A 22427-nucleotide genomic window follows, 5' to 3' on the forward strand; every position below is an offset into this window, starting at 1 on the left:
ACAGACATCTGCCGCAATGACCCTCCTACCACCACCTCCACCGAGCAGGGTGCTCTGTGGGTTTCCAGGCGAGCCCTTACCTGACACGGAGACCGCGTGTGTCCGCACGCCCTGCTTCTCACTGTTGGCCAGCCTGAAACAGAGGGGTACCGCTGTGAGTGCCATGCTCTCAGCCAAACGACTGTCACTCTTTCATACTGAACTGCCGACAATCAGGAGAACCACACTGTTTCCCATGAAGACTCACATAATAGAGGGCAGATTTTTAAAAAAATTGGATTCTACTATCCAAACCCTTAAAATCACCAGACTGCTTTAATGTTTCAAAGATCAGAAATAAGGACAGACAACTGCTCCGAGAAAGCAACTGGGACAGTGACCTCGTGCCCTGCAAATGGGAAGCCCCCAACCCCAGGGCCTCCAGCTGCAGTGCTCCTCTGTGGGCCCTGGGCTCTGCTCACACCTGTCTGGGAGCTCGGGACACAGCTGCACCTGCTCACTGGCCTGTACCCTAGACTTCACTGTCATCTGGTCCCTAGTTTCTAGTACACTGGCTGAAAAAGAGACATTATTAAGTTCTTTAAGCACTACTATCAATTATTTTAATTATGTAGATCAATACATAAACAATGAAATTTATGACATAAACAAGTACAAAAAACTAACATAAATTACTTTCATAGTTTTTAATTTTCTCACTTGTAAAACAGCCAGAACGGTCCCTATGTCCAGGTTCTCATAAAGACCAGGGACAGTGCGAAGTGCGTATTTAACCGGCCCCACAGCACCACTGCTCTGACTATTCTTGAGCTCCCTAATGAATGTAAGATAAAGGGAAGATTCACTCTCAACTTCTGATTGGACCTAAACACGTGACGTGATGTACATCTGGCTGGCTGCTCTCGGAACGTGTTCCAGCCCCTCCCGAAGGGCGCGCCCTGGCTGTGCGGCCGATGGCCCTGGAGCCGCGGTCCCACCGCTGGGCACAAACGAGCGCCAGGAAGCGAACATCAGCACTTACTTCGGTATTGATGGCAAAGCCCGTTCGCCTTCTGGGGGAAAAAGAAAAGACAACGGTGAGGTTCCCTCTGTTCCCTTGGGAAGATTCTATGCAGAAAACGGGGGAGGATGAGTCCCATCGCAGCATCTGCGCAATGGCCCTTCAAGGGAGCTGAAGTGTGAAGGTGACAAACGATGAAAAGTGTCTCCCCAGGAGGCCCTCAGAGACGAGGTGTCTGCAGTCAGCACCCACCCTCCCCGCGGAAGGACTGGACACTGCATCTGACAAACATGCTCATTAGCAGCGACACCAAGCCTGTGCAGGAGACACAGACCCAGAGATGTGCGGCTCCTGAGGGACAGAGGCCCCGAGGGTCCAGGAACAGGCCTGCAGAGCGGGCACCTGGCAGAGTCTGTGTCTTGGAGCTCTCTACCGACAGTGGTCACCTCCCACCTGTGACAGGAGGCTCGGGACCCAGTCCCGGGTTGGGAAGACTCTCTCCCCCCTCTTCTTCTACAGCAGGATGCAAAGAGCCCCCTGGTTTAATCTCTTCTATCTGTATTAACGGGAACAAACTCCTACCTGATCCTGTCCTGCAATCCACCTCCCCCAAAACAAAGTCATCAAGTCATGCCCCTGCTCACAACTGTACTGTCTCTCTTGACAGTGTTTAGGATGAAACTGATGCAACTGTTTATCCCACAAAGCACCGCTCTGCTCCTATCGGCACAGAGCACTGCTCTGTCTCCATCCTCAGGTGTGTCTGTGGGGTGGGGTGGGGTGGGGTGTACAGGTGGGCAGTGCCCATCTACCACCCGTTTCTCTGATCCTTTCCCAGGCAGCTCCAGGCTAACAGCCCTGGTGCAGTCACACATGCTGCCTCTCCTTGCACTTGCCCTTGAACCTGGTCCCATCAGCTCTCCCCCCAGTACACGCTTCCCGGTGCATCACTCGGCCCTTGCACACTCCAGTTCTTGAAAGATGCTCTTCCTTCTGGAGCAAACATTCCTCTTCTCAGTCTTTCAAAGCTCAGTTCCAGCACGGTCTCCTCAAAGGAGCCCTCGCTGAGACACCTCCAGAGGCCGTGGACGGTCCTCGTGGCATCTGCTGCGGTACCAGAGCACTTCCCACATGGCCGACCACCTGCAGGCTGCCCTGGGCCTGCCTGACGCCCGGCAGAGGCCTGCACTCAGAGGCCGTCGGCCCCGCTCAGTGAATGGAGAACTCAACCAGCCTCGCGACACCCACACAGCACTTCTGAAGTGGTACACCCTCACCTCCAGGGTGGGTATTCATTCTAATCGGTTTCATCCCATGACATTGAACTAATTTTGTTCTTGGACTGTTCTAAGCTTCTGAGATGTATAAGAAAAAATAGCCAAAGAGGCTTTACTGACATGAGTTAGAACAGATACTTTAAAAAACAACAACACCCAGAACATAATCCCAAAAGTTTATTAGGAAATACTAATGGTCACCTGGAAAACACTCGAGTGTGTTCTCGCAGTACAGCAGCTCTCTGTGCTCTGTTCAAGCCCAGCTCCTGGGCTGGGAGCTGGGCCTCTGCACTAGGAAAGAAGAGCACAGACTTACAGGCTGAGTCATTCGCTCGGTGTTCGAGTTCAGTTACCGGGAAGAGTTCCAGGCTGCTGGGGGCCCGTCAATCAGCTAGGTGAGAAGGTGTGAAGAGAACCGAAGCTCACCTTTCTGGGGTCTGATGATGAACGACTGCGAGGCTCCGTTCACCAGCCGGCAGTAACCGTCGATCAGGTCGGCCATGTTCTCGGCAATGGTCAGGGACGGTGCTGTCACTGTCAGAGGCTAAAAGGGGAACAGACCGAGAGAGAGCCGTTATTGTTCTGCCTGATACCCAAAGGGACAGCTGCGCATGACATCAGGGCTCTGCACACCCGCACAAACAGGCGAGTGGCAGTGGGACAGGGTTCGTCGTGAGGTCTGAGTGAAAAGGAAGTTTGATGTTTAAGACGCTGTTCCTAGACTCTGGCAGAAGGCGAACCCAGACGAAGACGGAAAATCACTCACACTGAGACTCACTTTCTAGAACAAAAGGAAGTGGGAAAGGGTTTCCCTTCTGAACGCCTGGCCCCTCTGGCACTCTGACTCACGGAAGAGGCTAGAGAACCATGCGCGGAAGGGGACTCATCAGAAGCGACACTAACAGGGAGCACATTTTGACCAGCCAACCGCCATAGTTTTTGTGACTCTGAGATCAGTGAACCCCAGCGTTTCCAGCAGGCACAGCAGTCTCTGCCTAGGAGCTCAGAAATCACTTTGACAGAACACGTGTGCTTGAGGCATTTCCCAGCGACTGTCACTGAGTGGTCCCCAGCAGGTAATCAAAGCTGCATTTTGCTCCCAAATACAGGCTTGTGCTGATTCTCGCAGCATGTATAACCTCTAAACGAACAACTCGCCTCGCCTGCATCATCCCTCTGTTACGGGGGGGGGGGGGCGGTGTGAAAAGCACGGTGCCTGACGAGGACACGCCGGAGCTCTCTGCAGGACATCTCCACTTGTAGTAGGGTGCCAATGTTTCGTGGCGTCACTGAATACCAAGCATCAAATGCACTTCCCAGAGCCTCAGAAACCCACCCCCAAGGCGGGCAGAACAAGGACAGGCGAGAAGCGCTGTGCTGCGGGGGACTGGAGGAGCGCCTAACAGGCCACCACGCACACGTGTCTGCTGCCGGCCAGCGCCGCCTAGCGCACGGCGTCCTGTGCTCTGCAGAAGGCTCATGCCGCTCTGCCAGGGCCTCGCTTCTCCTGCCGCCGTCCTTAGCGCGCTGCGTGCACAGCTGAGCACCCAGGCCCTGGGCCAGGCAGTGCACTTTAGAAAATAACAGTTTATAGACATGTGTTTCTACACAATTTTAAGAAGTTGACTTCCTTGGTAATTTGCATTAATCTTCAATTATCTTCACAATAATGCTCTTGACCGATTTTTATATCTGTTTCCTGTTCTACACTTGGGGGCACTTAATCGTGATTATCATGACTGATGACCCACGAAAAAATCATCATCCCCAAACACCCCGGCCCCCGTGCGCCCGGAGGCTGCGCGCTCCTACCTCGGGCGCGCCCGCTATCTTCAGCTGCAGCGTCCCTTTCCTGTCCTTGTCGTCGCTGCTTGAGTACTGGATGGTCTGCACTTGATTGAAGTCGGCCAGATGCGTGGGCTTTGGAAAGAAAAGGCGCAAACTGTGGACCACAGATAAAAGACTAGAGACTGACGACACACTCTGCGCATCTCCGCCCACCCGCCCCACCCTCCTGAAGATGCTCCCGGGGGCTCTCTTTCTGAGCAGTGGTGGAGCTGCAGGGCTGGCTGTGCCTCGTGCTGAGAGGCCACGGAGGATACTGCCCCAGGAGCTGGCGGAGGGCCACGCAGGTGCCACGCCAGGGACAAGACAGCGAGGAAAGTAGAAGGGAGTCCCTGACTTGGCTCCTCACCAGCTGGGGTGTGTGTGTGAGAAATTCCTGGTCGGAGTGAACGTCTGCTCCCCTTCCCACAGGGAGGGACCAGGGCCCACTCCCAACACACCTGCACCTGCACACACCCCAGAAACCTGAGGTTCCAGTGTGGAATGGAGCGTGGGAGGCAGGAAGTGCCCAAGGACCCTCCCACGACAGGCCCAGAGAAACTGTTCCATTTCCAAGCAGAATCAACTCTTCTTTTTAGGAATATAAAATATGCCCATCTGTCTTTTAGCACTCTAGCATGTCAAGAAAGCGATTATTTTGCATGCAATGAATTCCTACACGTTTATTCAAAACAAGTAGCCTGGTTAAGACCTCTTGCTCTTAGCATGTCACGCGCATCCACTTCTCCTGCCAAGTGACCCCTCAGCACAGGTTACGCCCTGGGATCGAGCTGGAACTCGGTGCACAAAGGACTCAAGGAGTCTTCCTGAGATGCCCGCGGGCAATACTCCATGCCCTCTGCCCCGGGCAACTGGCAGCACAGCCCTGAGGTGCTCAGCCCTCGGCCTGGGGACAACTAGCTGCCCAGGATTTCCTGCGCCCTCCCTGGCTCGTGCAGGGCTCCTTCACTGGCTTCTCCCCTGCTCAGACTACAAGTGTTCAAGCACACAGACCCAGTGAACCCCCGTTCCTCAGCTCGGTCTCTGTCCGCAGCGAGCCCACATGGGGGCTATGCACAGCAGTCCAAGGATGCCCAGAGCAGACTTACATTGCAGCCCTTGTCTGTGAGGTAGCTGATGCCTTCCTCAGGGCCGATCGCCAGCTCCACCGAAATAATCCAGCTTGACTTTGAAGGTGAAACAGATGAAGAAAGAGGTACCAGGAGGAAAAGGAACAATTTTAGATGAAGAGTCCAGGGCACATTAAAGGACCAATGTGGGGCCAGCTTAGCTAGCCATTAACCTAACCAAATAAGCAGCATCTTTATCACTTCATCGATCCCGTCTGCCTGGCCTGGACAGAGAGCATGTGCCTTCCGGCGGGCCTGAGCTGACGTTTCTACGGGAAGACTGTTGGGCAGGGCAAGCTAGCCCTTCAAGAACAGCCCATCAGCCCTGGCCAGTTTGGCTCAGCGGTTAGAGCGTCCGCCTGCGGTCTGGAGAGACCCGGGTTCGGTTCCCGCTAAGGGCGCGTACCTCGGTTGCAGTTTGTCCCCGGCCCTGGTTGGTCGTGCGGGTGGCAGCCACTCGATGTGTCCCTTTCACATCGATGTTTCCCTCTCTCTCTCTTCCTCTCTCTCCCTCCTACTCTATCTGTACAAAAAATGGAAAACTGTCCTCGGATGAGGATTAAAAAAAAAAAAGAACAGCCCATCAACCAGCTGCTCAGCTGGACAGGGAAATCTAATCACGAACGCAGACACGCTGTTAAAAAGGATGACTTTGCTCTCACATTAATATATTTTGCATTTTCTCCACATTCTGATGTTGTTAAAAATGTGACAAATTCTATTCCGACCGTAAATTTAGATGCACCTGGGTAAGGAAAAGCCGCCGCGAAGCCTCAGCCTCGCACCCTGCCTGCACTTACGCCGAGAGCACACTTGAAGCATTCCTTGTCAAATCTGTACACCGGGGAGAGGATCTCGAAGAACTTCAGAATGCTCTCTTCTCTGTTGAGGTTGGCAAACTGTCTAAAGGTCTGTTGGATCAGTTTTCTTAGTGTTTTGGCCTGCACGAGAAAAACCACAAAGGTGATCAGAATGGAGACTGAGTGAGGAGCTCAGCAGCTAACCTCAAGAGGAGGCTCCCCGCCCACCTAATCCGCCTATGTTCCATTGTTATAAAATGTCACCTTGTGGGAGCTTCACTTCTGTTTAAGTAACTACCATAATAACATGCACCTAACGTAAACGAGGCATGGCCACCATCTCTCCATGTCCGTCCGGGCACTCAGCTCTCCGTCCCGTACGAACCTGTGCAGCAGTGCTGGTGCGGCAGCGCGTGCCTGAGGGAGCGATGAGAGCACGTCCCCCCCATGGAGGGCCCTGGCCCAGGTGAGGGCTCAAGGCGCTCACACGGCCCCTGCTGGGAGGGCCTGTCAGCGCTGCCCTTCTGAAGGTCACACAAACCAGAAACCTTAGAAGACCACAACTCTTGACCCAGCGATGAAAATCCAAGGACGTTATTCCTTAGAAGTGATTACAGAACTATGCAGGTTCAGCAACAGGGAGGGTCTGCAGAGCTGTCTGCAGTGAGGCCCAGCCAGGCATGCACACGGTGTGTCTGTCTACCCTACGCTCGATGCACCCCGGGGACGGCTGTGTAGAACTGACTGACAGACAGTAAAACCCATCATACAGTTCCATGAAGAAATAGGAGAAAACAATGTGCACACATAGGTGCTTTGGAAAGGAGAGCACAGGCCCTGGCTGGTTTGGCTCAGCGGTTACAGCGTCAGCCTGTGGACCAGAGTGAAAAGGAGAGCACAGCCCTGGCCGGTTTGGTTCAGTGGTTAGAGCGTCGGCCTGTGGTCCTGAGAGACCCGGGTTCGGTTCCCGCTAAGGGCGCGTACCTCGGTTGCAGTTTGTCCCCGGCCCTGGTCGGTTGTGCGGGTGGCAGCCACTCGATGTGTCCCTTTCATGTCGATGTTTCTCTCTCTCCCTCCCACCCTACCTGAACAAAAAATGGAAAAATGTCCTCGGGTGAGGATAAAAAAAAAAAAAAAAGGAGAGCACAGGATGAGACTCACACTCAGACACGTGTGAGCACACAGAGCACAGGGTGGGATTCACACTCAGACACGTGTGAGCACACAGAGCACAGGATGGGATTCACACTCGGACACGTGTGAGCACACAGAGCACAGGATGGGATCCACACTCAGACACGTGTGAGCACACAGAGCACAGGATGGCATTCACACTCGGACACGTGTGAGCACACAGAGCAGAGGATGGGATTCACACTCGGACACGTGTGAGCACACAGAGCACAGGATGGGATTCACACTCGGACACGTGTGAGCACACAGAGCACAGGATGGGATTCACACACGGACACGTGTGAGCACAATGAGCATGAGGTGGACTCACACACGAACACGTGTGAACACACAGAGCACAAGGGGTGGACTCACACACGGACACGTGTGAGCACAATGAGCACAGGGGTGGACTCATGCACGGACACATGAGCACACTGAGCACAGGGGTGGATTCATGCACAGATACGTGAGCACAATGAGTACAGGGGTAGACTCATGCATGGACATGTGTGAGCACACCGAGCACAGGGGTGGACTCATGCACGGACACGTGAGCACACTGAGCACGGCAACAGTGCACGAGGAAGGGGAAAAACCAATGCACCTTTGTTTTCTGTGTAGAAAACATGTATCCATGCATGCTATTCAATTCTGAACCAATTCACCTACAAACTGCTTAGCATGGGACACTTCTTCAAAACGAAGCAGTGTTACTGGGTCACAGCATCAGAAATTACAGCTATAGCCCTGGCTGGTTTGGCTCAGCGGTTAGAGCGTTGGCCTGTGGTCCAGAGAAATTACAGCTATGAAATACTTTCATATCAGTCAACATTCATCAGATGCTGCTAGCAACAAGGGACACCAGGGCTTCCCAGATAGAAAGATTATGCTGTAATGCTAAAGAAAGTTTCCAAAGGAATAAGAGGCTGTTAAATACTAATGTGTTAATAGTTCGTGCAAAGTGTGCTTTTGAAAACATGAGATGTGACTGACATAATACTACGTTAGTTTTGGGTGTCAACACGAGGATCAGTATTTGTGTGTGCTGTGAAATGATCGCCCGATGGCTAGTTAGCCCCTCGTGCAGGCAGCGTCATTGACTGGTCACCGGGCGGTGCATTACATCCCTGGGGCATTTACTTTGCAACTGGAAATTTGTATCGTTTGAATCCCTTTGCCCATTTCACCCACCCCAGTCCCCACCTCTGGCAACCACCAATCTGTCCTCTGTATGTATGAGTTTGGTCCGTTTTGTTTTAGATTTTGTTTTCAGATTCCACACATAAGTGAACTCATCTGGTATGTCTCTAACTCGTCACTGAGCACAATGCCCTCCAAGAACAGCGTGCTGTCACAAATGGCTGAGCATCTTCTCCACCCATGCATCGCTGGACACCTCGGCTGTTCGGCCTGTACCAGATACCAGGGGCACCTGTATCAGGCAGGGTCTTCCCATGCAGACACAGAGTCACTGCCCACACAGGGGCTGGCACACAGCAATGCCAGGAATGGAGTGCTGGATCACTCCTAAGCCAGGCATTCTGTGCTTAGCTAAATGTCAAGCCTGCAATGGTCACCTGCCAATCACAGACTGGAGAATAACTGTTCTCTCCAAGGATGAAGCTAAGCGTTCCTGACAGCACTCCAGGGAGCAGTGTGATGACTTGTGAACTGGAGAGAGAGTTCTCAGAGCGGGCCAGGACAGGAGAGGGCTCTCAAGCCTTCTCCAGCCCACCTGAGGTGGACGTCTTCCTCGACCCGGGCCCGTGTGCTGAACCATGCCCTGACACTGGTAAGGCCCTGTCCACTGCACTGCAGGACGTGCCCACAGCTCGCCGTCTGCCCACTAAGAGCACTGTCCGCTCTATCCTTTGACCGTCAGGATCTCACACTGTCAGCTGTCACAGCTTCTTAACACTTCCGAAGAGTAATGATCAGAAAGTTGTACCCGTAACATCATAACTTTACATATGAGGGAGAAAACCATATACCACAGGGGAGGGTTCTGAATCACATGGTCATCTGAGTATGATAAAATGAACTCTAATTACCTTGACAGAATCCAGTAAACTCCTAGGAAAAAACCGCTTCAAACCAACATCTTTTCTGAAATATAAAAAGAAGTGTAACAATAACACCACCAAATCAATGAATATAATGACACTATTGCAAGAACACAGGAGTGTGAACTACTTATCCCTGCACATCTACTCAGGAAGAAAGGACAATGAAGGTCGGATTATCTGCCATATCACGGAAGGGGTGGGCCTAGTCATCCTCTAGATCATGCAGAAAAGCACCAATGTGATGTGGTGCGAGTAGGAAATCTTCTGTTCCTTTGATGCTTACTGGAAACCCATTTAAATGCTGCCCCACTGCAGACTTCAATGCACAGACACTGTTCTCTGAATATTGCCTGAAGGTTAGTCTTATAAACACCATTTGAAAGGAGCAATGCTGTATTTGCAGACAGGCCTAATTAGGAAAAAAATTGGGGACATACTACGGAAGTTTAAAAAAAAAAACCTGAATTAATCCTAAAGGCTGAATCTTTTAAAATAAGCTTTCTGAATAAGTGACACATTCACCTAATCAAGGTTCATCCTCTCAGACTCACATAGGAAACAAAAGAAATTAAGGGATTTGCCTAAGGTCAAAAGGTGAATGCATGAAAATGCTGGAAACCCCGTGACTTCCTTTATATCAGGCTACAGGATCAATCATGATTTTCAAGAGTCTCAAAGCACTGTGGCCAAGAAAATAAATGGATAAGAAGAGCTCCTTCTACTTTGGGTACTAAATGCCCAGGTGTTTTGACCACTAGATGGCAGTCATGTGCGGGTAAGATGGAAAAGCCTGGACACAGCAAGCAAGGAAAGATCAGGAGAAAAGTAAAATACAGGTGTCTGTTCAGAATTACATAAGGAAACAATAAACTGAATATAAAATATAAAAGAAAACTATGAGATAACTTAGTCATCTATGCTCTAAGTCAGCCGCATTCTAGAGAAACGACGGGAGACACATCAGTGCGTGTGGTTGATCCTACACCAGTTTAATCCTACTCTACACTCTGACTGGTTAGGACCTGAGCCAACAAACGCCTTGCTAAATCCAAAACCGCTCCCGGCTCTCACTTTTGTATGTTTTTCTTATCTGGTTCACTGCATCTTTATAAAATGCCACCTTGGCTCTATGACATACTGCTTTGTGGTTTTACCTATCAGTTAATTCACGAAAGCCCTGGTTTCCATCTATTTCTCTAAGTTCTCATCTTTTCAGACCTGCAGCATCTACTCTGACTCCAGGACACGAGGAGGGAGTGTCCACCAGACTCCTCCACTCCGATGCCTCCTGAGAAGACAGGGCTCTGCATTCTAACTGTTTGTGAGTAGCTGGTGCTGATCACTATGGGAAGTAAGAATGAGCACAAAGGAAAAGCAAACACCTAGAATCCTGACACGTTCCTGAGCACCCCTTCCCGGCTCCCCTTCCAGGCAGCCAGGCCACCTCGGAAACGCTTCTTCTCCCACAGACAGCTGGGCAAGGACCGTGGCTGTGCCGTGGGCAGACCTGGCTGTGGCCTTGCCCCTGGGACCTGGGCTCTCTCTTGTAGAGGGGATGCTCCCCCTACTGCACACTGCAGGGCTGAGGGCGCAGTAACGAGTTAAGTCCTGGAACCAACTCCGAGGGTAGGCGCCTATCCCCGGAGTACTGCAGGCCCCTCCTGTCTGAGAGTTTGACCCACAGGCCTGCCCAGCGGCCGCTCTGAGCAGAGGGAAGTGTCACCTGACCCTGCTATGAAGAATGCACCGTGAGGGGGAGGGCAGGAGGCTGATGGCCTGGGAAGAAGCTGTGCAGGGGGAGATGCAGGAGCTGCTCTGGCCGTAGAGTCCGCAGAGCTGAATGACTGGGTGTGTGGCAGAGGGAGAGCCGACTCTGGGGACACTGACACCATGACTGGGGGGGGGAGGGAGGCTGTGGGGGTCTGCTTCAGACGTGGGGTGCGCCCTCCAGTGGGATTTCAGGGAGACGGCTGGATGGGGGAAGACAGGCAGGGAGCCTATTCCGACCGTGGCTGGGGGCGCCTAGTCAGACCTGCCACGTCTCTACCTCTTAGTCGGGTGGGAACAATCTGCGGTGTCATCACCGCCACACGTGGGAAAGTGCAAGGTGGACCAATATGGTTGTATGTTTCAAGAAAAATGAGAGAACATATTTCTTTGTAGAAATAAAGCCTATTCCTGGGAAGACAACTCCACTTGAAAGGACCGCTGAGGCCAACGAACGCTGAGCAAACATGCAGTTTCTTTTCCCAACTGTTGTGCTAGGAAGGACTTTGTAACGTTTGTCCGCATGTTAGAACGCCTTGAAATGGGACGCCTGGAAAGTAAGAAAGTAAAAACGAGGCTCAAGGACACAAAACCACCAGAAAACTTCAGCACCACCCTTAGCACATGTCTGTTGACTGAGTCGAGACGCCGGCTTCCTGCAGGCTCCGTGGTGGAGGCCCCAGGCGCTCCGCTCAGTGCAGGGAGCCACGGGAGACACGGGAATCTAAGCTCTGGGAGGGAGCAGGCGGGGACCGCAGGCTGCCCACTTGCCCACGGGCGCTCTCCGAGCTGGTAGTGGCACAGCACCGCTTTACCAATCACTTGGCTCGGCAGCCACCGGGCTGAGCTGTAGGTGGCGGGAACCTCACTTGAGCTCAGACGCCACACCTGTGCAAGTGACTGACACAATGAACAGCACTTGTAAACAAAGTGCGGCCACTGGCCTTCCTGCAAGGTGACCCTTTACTATGCAGTTAGTTATAAAAATAAACACATGAACAAACGAGCTCACAGGGAACTTTCAGAGTACATACTGCTGGACCCCAGCCCCAAAGCCCCTCCCTGGGGTGTTGCCACCTCGCCCAGCCGACAAGACATGACGCGGAGAGCTGCACGGCCACTGCAGGAGCACACGCAGCCCTCATCCTGAGAGCAGGTAACACTGAATGTAAACATCTAGCCCCAGGCCCCGCACTCGGGGGCCCAGGAGGCTGATAGCTTCTGCACTGTCCGGCTCGGTGCTGTGCGCCCACTGGCAACTAGGCCAGGCAGGGAGGGTGACATGGGTGGACGCTGGGCACAGCCGCGGGGTCCAGCTGGCATGGGCAGCGGGAGTGTCTGACTTCTCCCCTCCCCTCTCCTCAGGACAAGCAGAACAGGGTCCTGTCATCTCGGCCCGAAGACACTTATTACTCTGAGGTGCAGCTCTAAAGACAGCGAGCCGGGCTTGGTCCCTGATGCCGTGGGGCACCGGTGGGCAATGGCAACCCCGCAGCGCTCCATCTTCCCGGCGAGGTGCCAGCGAGGTGCCAGCGTGTCTGCTGCGGAGAGGAGGGTCCCGGAGACTCCCCGCACTCACGCCCCACCGCGTACCAGACGGCCCAGCGCACGTGGCATCCGCCCCGCCTGCCTGTAGGTGGGGTCTCAGACCAGGGCCAGCTCAGGAGGCTCTGGTTCTCCTCGGTTCATCCTCAGAGCTCTGCCTCCCCACCTCCACCCGTGGCTTCCTCATGTTCCCCTTTCACACCACACTGGCCATTCGGGTGGTCCGGCGTGAAGATGGGCCTCCCTCCACCATGGGGGAGTTCTACGTCAAGGATACACGATTTCCTCTTGGGATTGGTTCCGAGAAGACTGGCCGTCTGCGGCTTTGGTCACTCCTCGCGGCTCTGGAGCCCAGGCAAGCCTGACCGAGTGCCCAGTCTGAGCCCATTCCTGCAGTGGCCAGGCTCATCCTCACCCCACACCTCAGAGTGAAGGGCCTTTCATTTAAAAGTACACAGAGATACTTAACCTCTCTTACAGATGAACGTGAAATCCTCTAAGGGCAACAAAGACTAATGCGTCTCCATGGCAGCGTCTCCTCCCCCGGGGACAGCTGTCTTTCAGACAGGGACAGCACCTCACTCCTCGGGGAGGCAGGTGGCCCGTGACTGTGTTTTGGCCAATGTCCCTCTAAGGAAAAGTACTATGTACACACGTGTCCTTGAGTGGGGAGGAAAGGAGGGCGGGAGAGCGAATGTCCATCTCTTCTCTCCTTCGGGTTAGAATGCAAATGTGATGGGTGAGGTCCAGCAGCCACCCCAGGCCACGAGGTGGTGTGATGTGGATAAGGAAGGACAGATAAAAGGGGCCTGGTGATGAGGAACACTGACCGCCTAGGACTTTTCTGTATGAAAGAGAAATGTTAGCTAAGTTACTGTCAACTCATGCCAAACCTGTTTCGGAACCATGACTTTAAGACTATCATTAGCTTACTTGGGTCTAATGTGTCATGGGCAGCAATGCAGGTTTGAAGCTGGATAACAAAACATTTTCTTAAAACATCTGATCAGACCTGTGGCAGCTGCCTTCTTTTCTACCCACTGCCTCTAATTTACAAAAGATGTAAATGAAAGTCTTGTCTGTCTGCACCGTTTGTTCCTGGCAGCGTGAGCCTTCGGGATCCAGGGATCGGATGGAGGGCTCACGCCGTGCACCTCCCCCGCTTGCCTACAGAAAAGGTACCTTGGTTCTACCAAGGTTGAACATTTTTATATAAATGAAAATTTCTAGATAGTGCTTTTCCCACTGTAAAGTGTGGCCCGATTTTTAGAATAAAAATACTAAGAGTAACCGAACTGTCTCCTCAGAGCAAGGTGTTCTACCCAGAACAGTGACGGCTTTCCAGCCAGAATCCAACCATCCGCGCTTCTGTCCCCGCCCAGAGCCGGCTCCCTCCTGGATCAGCCTGCTGCCCGGCCAGCTACCCCTCGCCTGCCCACACTCCTCCTGCGAAACTCTGAGTGGACAACCATCTCAGACATTAAGTACCACCCCTACCCTGACGCCCTCTAGAAACTTCTACATTAGTTCTTAGTATGTTATTTTATATTTACTTTCAAGTAAAGATAAATTAATAGAAACTGCAGTTTGAAGAATGAGTTAGTTCTGACCATTTGCTTCTGAAGGGCTCGTTCCGGTGTGTAATACTTACTCTAGCACTTCATAGTTAGACTTCTTCTCTAGTGCGTTGCCCCGCATCTCCCAGTATGATCGCCTAAAATCAGGAAAGATACAAAGTTTTATATATGTTTAAAGAATGTCTATTTATCCAATGATAAAAACTGTGGGGGACTTCACCACCCTGTGGCTCAGCCATGAACATGCCAATCAACTCGAATACAGACAAATTTGATCCACAGCATGTTCTCATATCCTAATGAGGCACAATCTGTTAACCCGGACCAACTTCCTTTTTAAAATTATCATTTTTTAAATATGTTTTTATTAATTTTTTAGAGAGAGAGGAAGGGAGAGGGAGAGAAACACAGATCAGCTGCTTCCCGCACGACTCTGACTGGGAGCCTGCGACCTGTCGGCACAGGACGACACGCAGCCGAACCAGCTGGCAGGGCCACCCAGAGCCCTCCTACTGGCCAGCCTCCCTCCCCGTTAGGGGAAGTGTGTCTGGCTCTCTGCAGACAGGACAGGTTCCAGTGTCAAGGGGTGAGCTACATCCCCTACTTCTGAACTTCTACCTTTTCTCAAGGGACAGCACACAGAGCCGAACAGCCACAGGGACACCAGACGGCGGCTGTGGCCGGGTGTGAGCCACACCCACTCCTGCGGAGGCTTATGTCATTGGGTGACAGCATCAGACACGGCATAGAATGATCAACTTAATTCAGAATCTTACCAAATTTTCACTCCCATTTTATTCAATATTCTATTGATAATCTTTATGAGAAAAGGAAAATACCTGGATAATTTCCAAAAATAAAAACCATTGATGATTCAAGACCTCAATGTACAGTGATCACCTTACCGTATTTCTAGACACCCCAACTTCAAAGCAATGTCCTGGTCTACTTGGTCGGCTATCGCTAGCATGTAATCGCTCTTCACCTGTGATGAAAAGGAATGGGAAACAGTGCTGTTTCAAAGGAGCACACTTCAGACTTACTCATGCAGTAAATGCTGACTTCTCGTACGTTATACATCCTGTGTCAGTATAACTATGCTCGCTGGCTGGTATGAAGATGAGCAACATCACAAAACAGGGAAAGGGAGCCAGGGCCCCTCCTCAGAGGAGCTTATGTAATCTATGAGCAGCACATGGGACTCAGAGAAACAATGAACTTCCCCGGGATCCCAGTAACGCCAGGCTGCTCCTCCCCCTTCCCGTGCTGTCAGAAGTGAAAGCCATTCCCAAGCAAGTTCGCAGTGGACATGTTCTTAACTCGAACTTCAGTTCCAACAGCACTTTTGAACCTTAGTGCAAGATCAGGAAAACGGACACATCTCCAAATCTACTTACCTCAGCAACTGACTTTGCTTCTACCTACCCACCAACTGTGATTAATCTGTAAAGTAATGAACATGCTTCAAGTCTAATATAAAGAGAAGAACCTAACAGAACTTCACAGATGCCTTCCAACAATGCTTATACTCAACTCACACAACCAATGGACCGTGTGGCACTTAGAGCCACTCTCAGCGTGAGGACGTCTTCACAGGGCAGGAGGTGAGCCTCCTTATGGTGACACTGAGGGCTCAACACCCGCCATGGAGGCTGATGCTGGAGAGCCCCCATCTGAACCTCAGCTACGGGAAATGCCCGCCCCCCCCCCCCCAACAGAGCTCCATTTTTAGCATGCCTGTCCTACGAAACACTGCACTCAGCTATCGGGTTATGAATTTGACCAAGCAGAACTGTGGACATCATCTTGGTGTTATGTAATATTTCATAACACCCTAATTTTGCCTCTTGGTCCTCAACCCCACAGTATTTACTCTCTGGCCCTTTACAGAAAAAAGTGTGTTGACTCCACCATAGAAGACCCCAGCTCCCTTCTAGGCTTGTCAGTTTGCTTGCTCGGAAGGTCTCTGCTCCCCCGTGGGTCACTCTGCCCACCTCCTACTGTGCAGCTCACCACTGCCATCCATCTTCCACGCAGCGACCCCAGCTCCCTTGCCCCATACCATTCCGGGACTTTACTGCCTGGCAAAACCACACACAGGAAACAAGGCACACCCCTGCTTTCCACGCTTACTGCCGAGCACCTGGAGAAACTGCAGTCTGGGATTCGCTTTAAATGCATAACGATACCCTCCAACGGCCAGCTGGAACTGTCTGGAAGCTGAGGGATGCTTGTCCGGAAGCTCGCCCGCTGGGCCCGACTTCCTCCAGGAAAGACAGCTCTCCAGACGGGGAGGCCTCCTCAGCAGACCAGGAACTTGCGCCACGACAGGCGCGTGTCCTCGCCCTGCCAGCCCTTCTGGCAGCGGGGCGTGGCAACTCGTCCAGCAGTGGACAGCCATCTGCTGTCTCTGACCAAACGCCCCTCCCTCCCAAAACCCGCTTTAGTTTCCGCATTAGCACCTCGACCGCAGTGCTCAGTCAATATTTGCTGACTGAGCGAGTGAGCAGATGAAGGAATGAACAGTGATCAAGCTGGGTCTCAGTGCCGGCGCGAGCCATCCCTACTACTTGCACACAGTAGGCAGGCATCTCAGGCTGACTCAGAGGAGCCAGATGACTCAACCCACCAAATAAAGTGAAAAGCTTCCATTCTAAAATCATTGTGTTTATACTTCATTTGGCTCTTTCTCCTGTACAGCAAATCGTAAGCCCAAAGGTAAGAACCAAGTCCTTGCATCACTGGTAGTTTTGTCATCGAGCAGAAACAAGGCACAAGGAAGGACCGAGACACGCGTGTATGTCCATCAGGGAGACACTCCCGTCGTCCTGACGGAGCCCCTGCGGGGGCAGACTTAGACAAACCACAGCAGAATAACCTTAGAGCTGAGGAAGATGCATCACCACAGACTGTTTTAAAGATTAAGTATGTAATTTTTTTTTAACCTCACCCGAGGACATTTTTTCCATTTTTTGTTCAGATAGAGCGGGAGGGAGAGAGAGGAAGAGAGAGAGAGAGAAACATCGATGTGAAGGGACACATCGAGTGGCTGCCACCCGCACGACCAACCAGGGCCGGGGACAAACTGCAACTGAGGTACATGCCCTTAGCGGGAACCGAACCCGGGTTTCTCTGTACCGCAGGCCGACGCTCCAACCGCTGAGCCAAACCGGCCAGGGCTTAATTATGTAATTTTTAAACACTATGTACAAGTGGGAAATGTAGTCACTTGCTTTATTTCATTTATCAAAACCAAATTAATATTAGTTGCAAAGATATAAAAGGGGAAATCAGAATGTAACAATCCTAACGGGAAATCCCCTTTTCACAAACTTGACTTAAAAGTTCTGTGAATTGTTTTCCCTACAGCAATAACCTACTACTTTTGAGCTGTCGGACCATGGCCTGAAGTCCATTTGTGGTCTGAGGTGACCGACATGTTCTGGGAAGTGTACCGACCCAGGAGGGACAGGCTGTCACAACAGGCCCTCGTCGCATGGCCTCACCACCAGCCCTGGGCGGCTTCCCAGCCAGTTCCGAGGCCCAGAGCCTCTCCCTGTCCACCGGGCCCTGGAGCCGTGTTCCCTGTGCATCTGCGTGTCTGCTGTCAGCACAGGACTCGGGTCCTTCATGCTCAGTGCCTGTTTCTTTTATAAAACATTTCTTGACTACCTTCCATCTACTAACTCCAGCAGAAGGTGTTGCTTTCAGCTGTGAAATCAATGCAATCCACTGAGCATTCAAGGGTGAGTATGTACTCACAACTGCTTAAACAGCACCATCCAGGCAGATAGATCTACGCGCGGCACTCACTCATTCAATCTCCATCACTTCGCAGTGAGCGGCACTTCTGCCCTCGGTCATCGGAAGAGGCCTGGGAGGAAGACGGCAGAGACCGCCTGCTGCCCGGGGAGTGCCTGCCAGGGCGAGGGCCCGGCACTGCGCTGGTCTCCGTGCACTGTCCATAATCCCTGCAGCTCTCCAGTCAGTCCTCAGTAGTTCTGCTTTATACAGAGGATCGGAACAGGTCACTGACCCAAGGTCGCATGGCAAGTGTCCACCACTGCGCCTCAGGCTTCATGCGGACCCCCTCTGTGGACGCCGCAGGAGAGGGCATATTCTCTGCGAGGAGGCCGGAGGCCGAGGGGGACTCTGCTCACCACCCTGGGGTCCCAGGACTACACGGGCCTCGCAGGCCTCTCCTGGTTCCTGTTCCCACCGTCACTGCTTCCTTCGACACTGTTTACTATTGTTTATTCTCTCCTCTGCCAGCCTGCCTACTGGTGCCCCTCTCCCACGAAACGGGCTGGGCTCGGGCTCCTGCTGTGGCAGGCACTGCATCTGAGGGCCCCCACTCCTACTCGGTGACGGAATCAAGCACAGGGCTTAGAGCAAAGCCGCTCCCATCGCTAACAGAAGGCATTAGTCCTGAACCACTCCATCATGTGTTCAGCTCAGTGCCAAACGGTTCTGTACGGGTCAGTCAACATGCCAACTTCTAGACTGAACACAGATGGACACAGACCTTCAAACCCATGGCCACCACTATTTGCAAAAGGTTACCACCAACCAAATACACTTTTAACAAATGTGAATTCGGAGAGAGAAAGAGGAATCAAATGCTATATGGCAAAGGAAAATTTGATTTCAGGGTAAAACATAGTTTTCTTGCTTTAAAATAAGCCATTAGCTTTAGTGTCGAACTTATTTTTATAGACTCCTGCTCTACAGTGAACAGGTTACAACAAGATCCAGTTTATTTTTAGAGTGTGCTGATTTACATCTTTCAGAAGTTCTAAAACGGGTCAAAAGCACTGAGGGCATCACTGATGATCCCTCACATTGGGAGTCCCACTGGGGACATCTTTAAATGAAACTGCTTCCACAGAACAATACCCCATCATCACTCACAACACCCACTATCTCCACTGACACCTTGTGTTCCTTGAGACACCATCCCAGAGCACAGGACATAATGAACAGGGGGCTGAAACTGGGTGAAATTTCAAAATAACACCGGCAAGGTAGGTTATTATAAGCTCTCTCTCTCCCTTCTCTGGGAATGTCGGCAGAGAGAATCTAAACATAATCCCTTCACTCCTGTCTAATGAAAGAGACAAAACAATAAAGACACGGTTCCTTCTGAAGCGCAGAGCGAACACTCAGGAACATTCGCTGTTCCCCGGTCTAGACCCTCAAGATCCCAGATGTGAAGTCCAGCAAAACAGCCGACCCCCACAGACACAGGCCACATGTCCCTGAACAAGAATTAGTGCGGTCAACCCAGCAGACAGAAAGCCCAGGGGTGAAACATGTTGTAATTCAGACTCAGAAGAGAGACACTGACTCTTAATGACATGATGAGAAATAAAAGGCAGGAAGTTAGCAAGTAATAAGGGCCCTATAAAAGATGACCTCGGCCCTGGCCAGTTGGGCTCAGCGATTAGAGCATCGGCCTGCGGTCCAGAGAGACCCGGGTTCGGTTCCTGCTAAGGGCACGTACCTCGGTTGCAGTTTGTCCCCGGCCCTGGATGTGTTGTGTAGGTGGCAGCCACTCAATGTGTCCCTTTCACGTCGATGTTTCTCTCTCTCTCTCTTCCTCTCTCTCCCTCCCACTCTAGCTGAACAAAAAATGGAAAAATTTCCTCGGGTGAGGATAAAAAAAATGAAATAAAATAAAAATAAAATAAAATAAAATAAAAGATGACCTCGCAGATTTAAAAAAGTGTGTGTGTGTGTGTGTGTGTGTGTGAGATAACTAAAAAACAATCAATAAAAACTGAACAAATATACAACAAATAGACCTGGCCGCATCTGAGAGCTGAGGACCTAACAGAGCTATGTGGGTCCCAGATTCCAGACAGACAGGAGTGGGAAGCAGCAAAGAGAAGTTAATAGACAGTCTGAGAAACTCTAATGTAGGAAGAACAAAAAATGAAGAACAGGCAGTATCTGAAGAGACATATAAGGCATCTCTAGAGTTGAGGAAGAAGACATAAACCTGTAGGCACATACTGCATAACACAGATAAAGAACAGGTGGAATCCACACCTCGTTAGTAATAACACCGCAAAACACTGTGGACAAAGGGAAGGTCTCCAAGCCACAGAGAGATAGGACAGATAATCTACTGAGACAGACAGGACAAGAGGCAACTTCTCAGCAGCAATAATAAAACTCAGACCAAAAACACCATCACAGTTCTGAGGGGCAGGGGTATGTTCTCTGCGTCTGGGCAGCGGAGTCTCGGTGCTCATCTTATTAAGTATCACTCCTTATAAAAGATGTTACAGGATCTACACAATTAAATAGAACCGTTGTCATCAAATTCTGAGCCTCTTTAAAATGGATCAATTTAGCTTGAAATTCAGTAAAAACATATGAATGTATATATGTATACATCTTATATACTTCAAATATTAAAGACTTAAAATTAGAGAATGGGTGTCATACAATTCAGAGGCACCTATAAAATATATTCGAATTTAGTGAAAATTTCTATACTCAAGTCCCTCCAAAATATTTCAGCTGCATTCTCAGTTAAATAAATAGGTAAAGGGCCAATTTTTTCATTGACATGTTTTTGGGGGAGCGGGAACGAGCTTCCTGAATTCATGACTGATTTTTCAGGCTGGAAAAATGAAACCTGCTCCCAGGTTGGGAACCGCCTGAGTGGGTAACGCACAGGTCACCTGTCAGAGTCCTGAAGTTCCTGCACACATACCAGGACAGATTCTACACCAAGAATTTATCACAAGAAGTCATATAAAGATATAATTATTTACCAATGCAGCGATGCAAAGATCATACTGCTTTCAAAACTTTCCAGTGAGACCTGGGTAAAAAGAAAAGGGGTGCATTTCCCCACACAGGCGGAGCGGCGGATACACTGTGCCCTGGCCTGCCGGGAGCCGCAGCACTTGGTGGAGCGCCCTCCGTGCCAGGGCAGAGCGCGCTCCTCCAGTCGGCCGTGCGCCGAGCGAGGCCTGAAGCTGAGCGGGGCAGCCTCAGCGAGCGCTTCTGTGAGACACCCGCACGGCTTCCGGTTCCGGCCTGCCACTGGACTGTCCCTACGAGCACCCTGGAACACACACGGAAATCTCATGTCTTTGGACAGAGCCTTCGAAGTAGAATTATTAATTCAAACCAACTGAAATAGCCAATTTTCAACTACTTTTTACCTACACAACTGTTGCTGTTCAAGATGTCACACACAGACCATCAGGGCTCAGGGTTTTCCGCCCACTGATGCTCGTGACAGACAGCACCTGTCCTCCCCCTCACCTCCTTGGTTCAGCTTCCCCTCCCCTGCATTGCTGCCCTGAGCCCGGACTGGCCACCAGCCTGGCAGGGCACTGCTACGACTGCATGTGCGTTGCTTTCACAAAGTGTACTTGGCAGAACATTACAAAAGCGTACACAAACGGAAGTGACGCTTTAGAATCTTTTCCAAACGTCCTAAGACTGCCATGTGCTCTAAGTGTAGAAAGTCACCCAGGAAAGAGTGCCGAGAAGCTGTGGACGTGGAGGACAGTGGGTGGGTCGGAGGGACTGGAGCCCCGAGAGGGCACGGGGAGGGGACACTGCCCTCCCAGCGTGCGCAGCTCCCACTGGTGCCAGGGCACGTACCTGGGCAGCTGCATGGCGACGCCATCTCACGGGATCGAGTCAGCAGCCCAGGATGGCATCCTATCTCGGTTTCCGTGGGTGAGACGAGGCGCGAGGGGCTGAGTCACACGTCACCGGGTGCAGAACAGGCCCCTTGGGCACGCCCCTCAGCCCACACCGAGTTCTCTGAGGGTTACAACGACACTCCCCGAGCTGCCAGACGGCAGAGACACAGCCCTGCTTGGGGGAGCCCTGGGAGGCACCTGCATCAGCGCTGACTTCCAGTTGTAGGGACAGAGCAAGGTCTTGGAAAGGGGAAACCAGGACAAACTAGTGACAACGTGGAAGGAACACAAAAGTTGCTGACTTCTACGTGAGCCCAGACATTCTAAAAGGGGTCAATGTGAGCTACTTAGGCCTGTACTATGCATTCTGGAAATCAGTGTCACTGCAGCAGTCCTAGATCTCCTCCACGGGCAGATTTTTCAAAAGTACGCCATAGTGAAACAAAGCACTACCAGAGAGAAGGCCCAGCACACACTAGCTGACTGCTCTTGGTCGTCTCCCTCGCCGAGCTTTGGACGAGGCTCCCCGTGCGCTCAGGACAAGAGGCGCCCATGGTGAGAAGCAGCAGACAAACTGGGGTGGACTCTGCAG

General features: G+C 51.6%; 2 protein-coding genes across 14 annotated transcripts in view; both read right to left on the reverse strand.

The window, feature by feature from the left end:
* The window catches only part of AGO2 (argonaute RISC catalytic component 2), a 381544-nt gene that overhangs the window by 154539 nt on the left and 204578 nt on the right, over positions 1-22427 (reverse strand). The gene's annotated exons all lie outside the window — the stretch shown is intronic.
* The window catches only part of PTK2 (protein tyrosine kinase 2), a 149478-nt gene that overhangs the window by 65308 nt on the left and 61743 nt on the right, over positions 1-22427 (reverse strand). For all 10 annotated transcript variants that reach the window (XR_004959849.1, XM_036263886.1, XM_036263895.1 and 7 more), the window contains 9 exons: positions 15068-15147; positions 14237-14299; positions 9259-9313; positions 6032-6172; positions 5211-5288; positions 4090-4197; positions 2704-2821; positions 1022-1052; positions 81-133 (listed from right to left, as the gene is read on the reverse strand). Coding sequence is in view for 9 of the 10 variants with exons in the window: in XM_036263886.1 (XP_036119779.1) it covers positions 81-133; positions 1022-1052; positions 2704-2821; positions 4090-4197; positions 5211-5288; positions 6032-6172; positions 9259-9313; positions 14237-14299; positions 15068-15147 (727 nt within the window). In the remaining variant the exon portion in view is untranslated. The remainder of the gene's footprint in view (positions 1-80; positions 134-1021; positions 1053-2703; positions 2822-4089; positions 4198-5210; positions 5289-6031; positions 6173-9258; positions 9314-14236; positions 14300-15067; positions 15148-22427) is intronic.

Source organism: Molossus molossus, unplaced genomic scaffold, assembly GCF_014108415.1.
Source record: "Molossus molossus isolate mMolMol1 unplaced genomic scaffold, mMolMol1.p scaffold_m16_p_16, whole genome shotgun sequence".
Taxonomy (NCBI): Eukaryota; Metazoa; Chordata; class Mammalia; order Chiroptera; family Molossidae; genus Molossus; species Molossus molossus.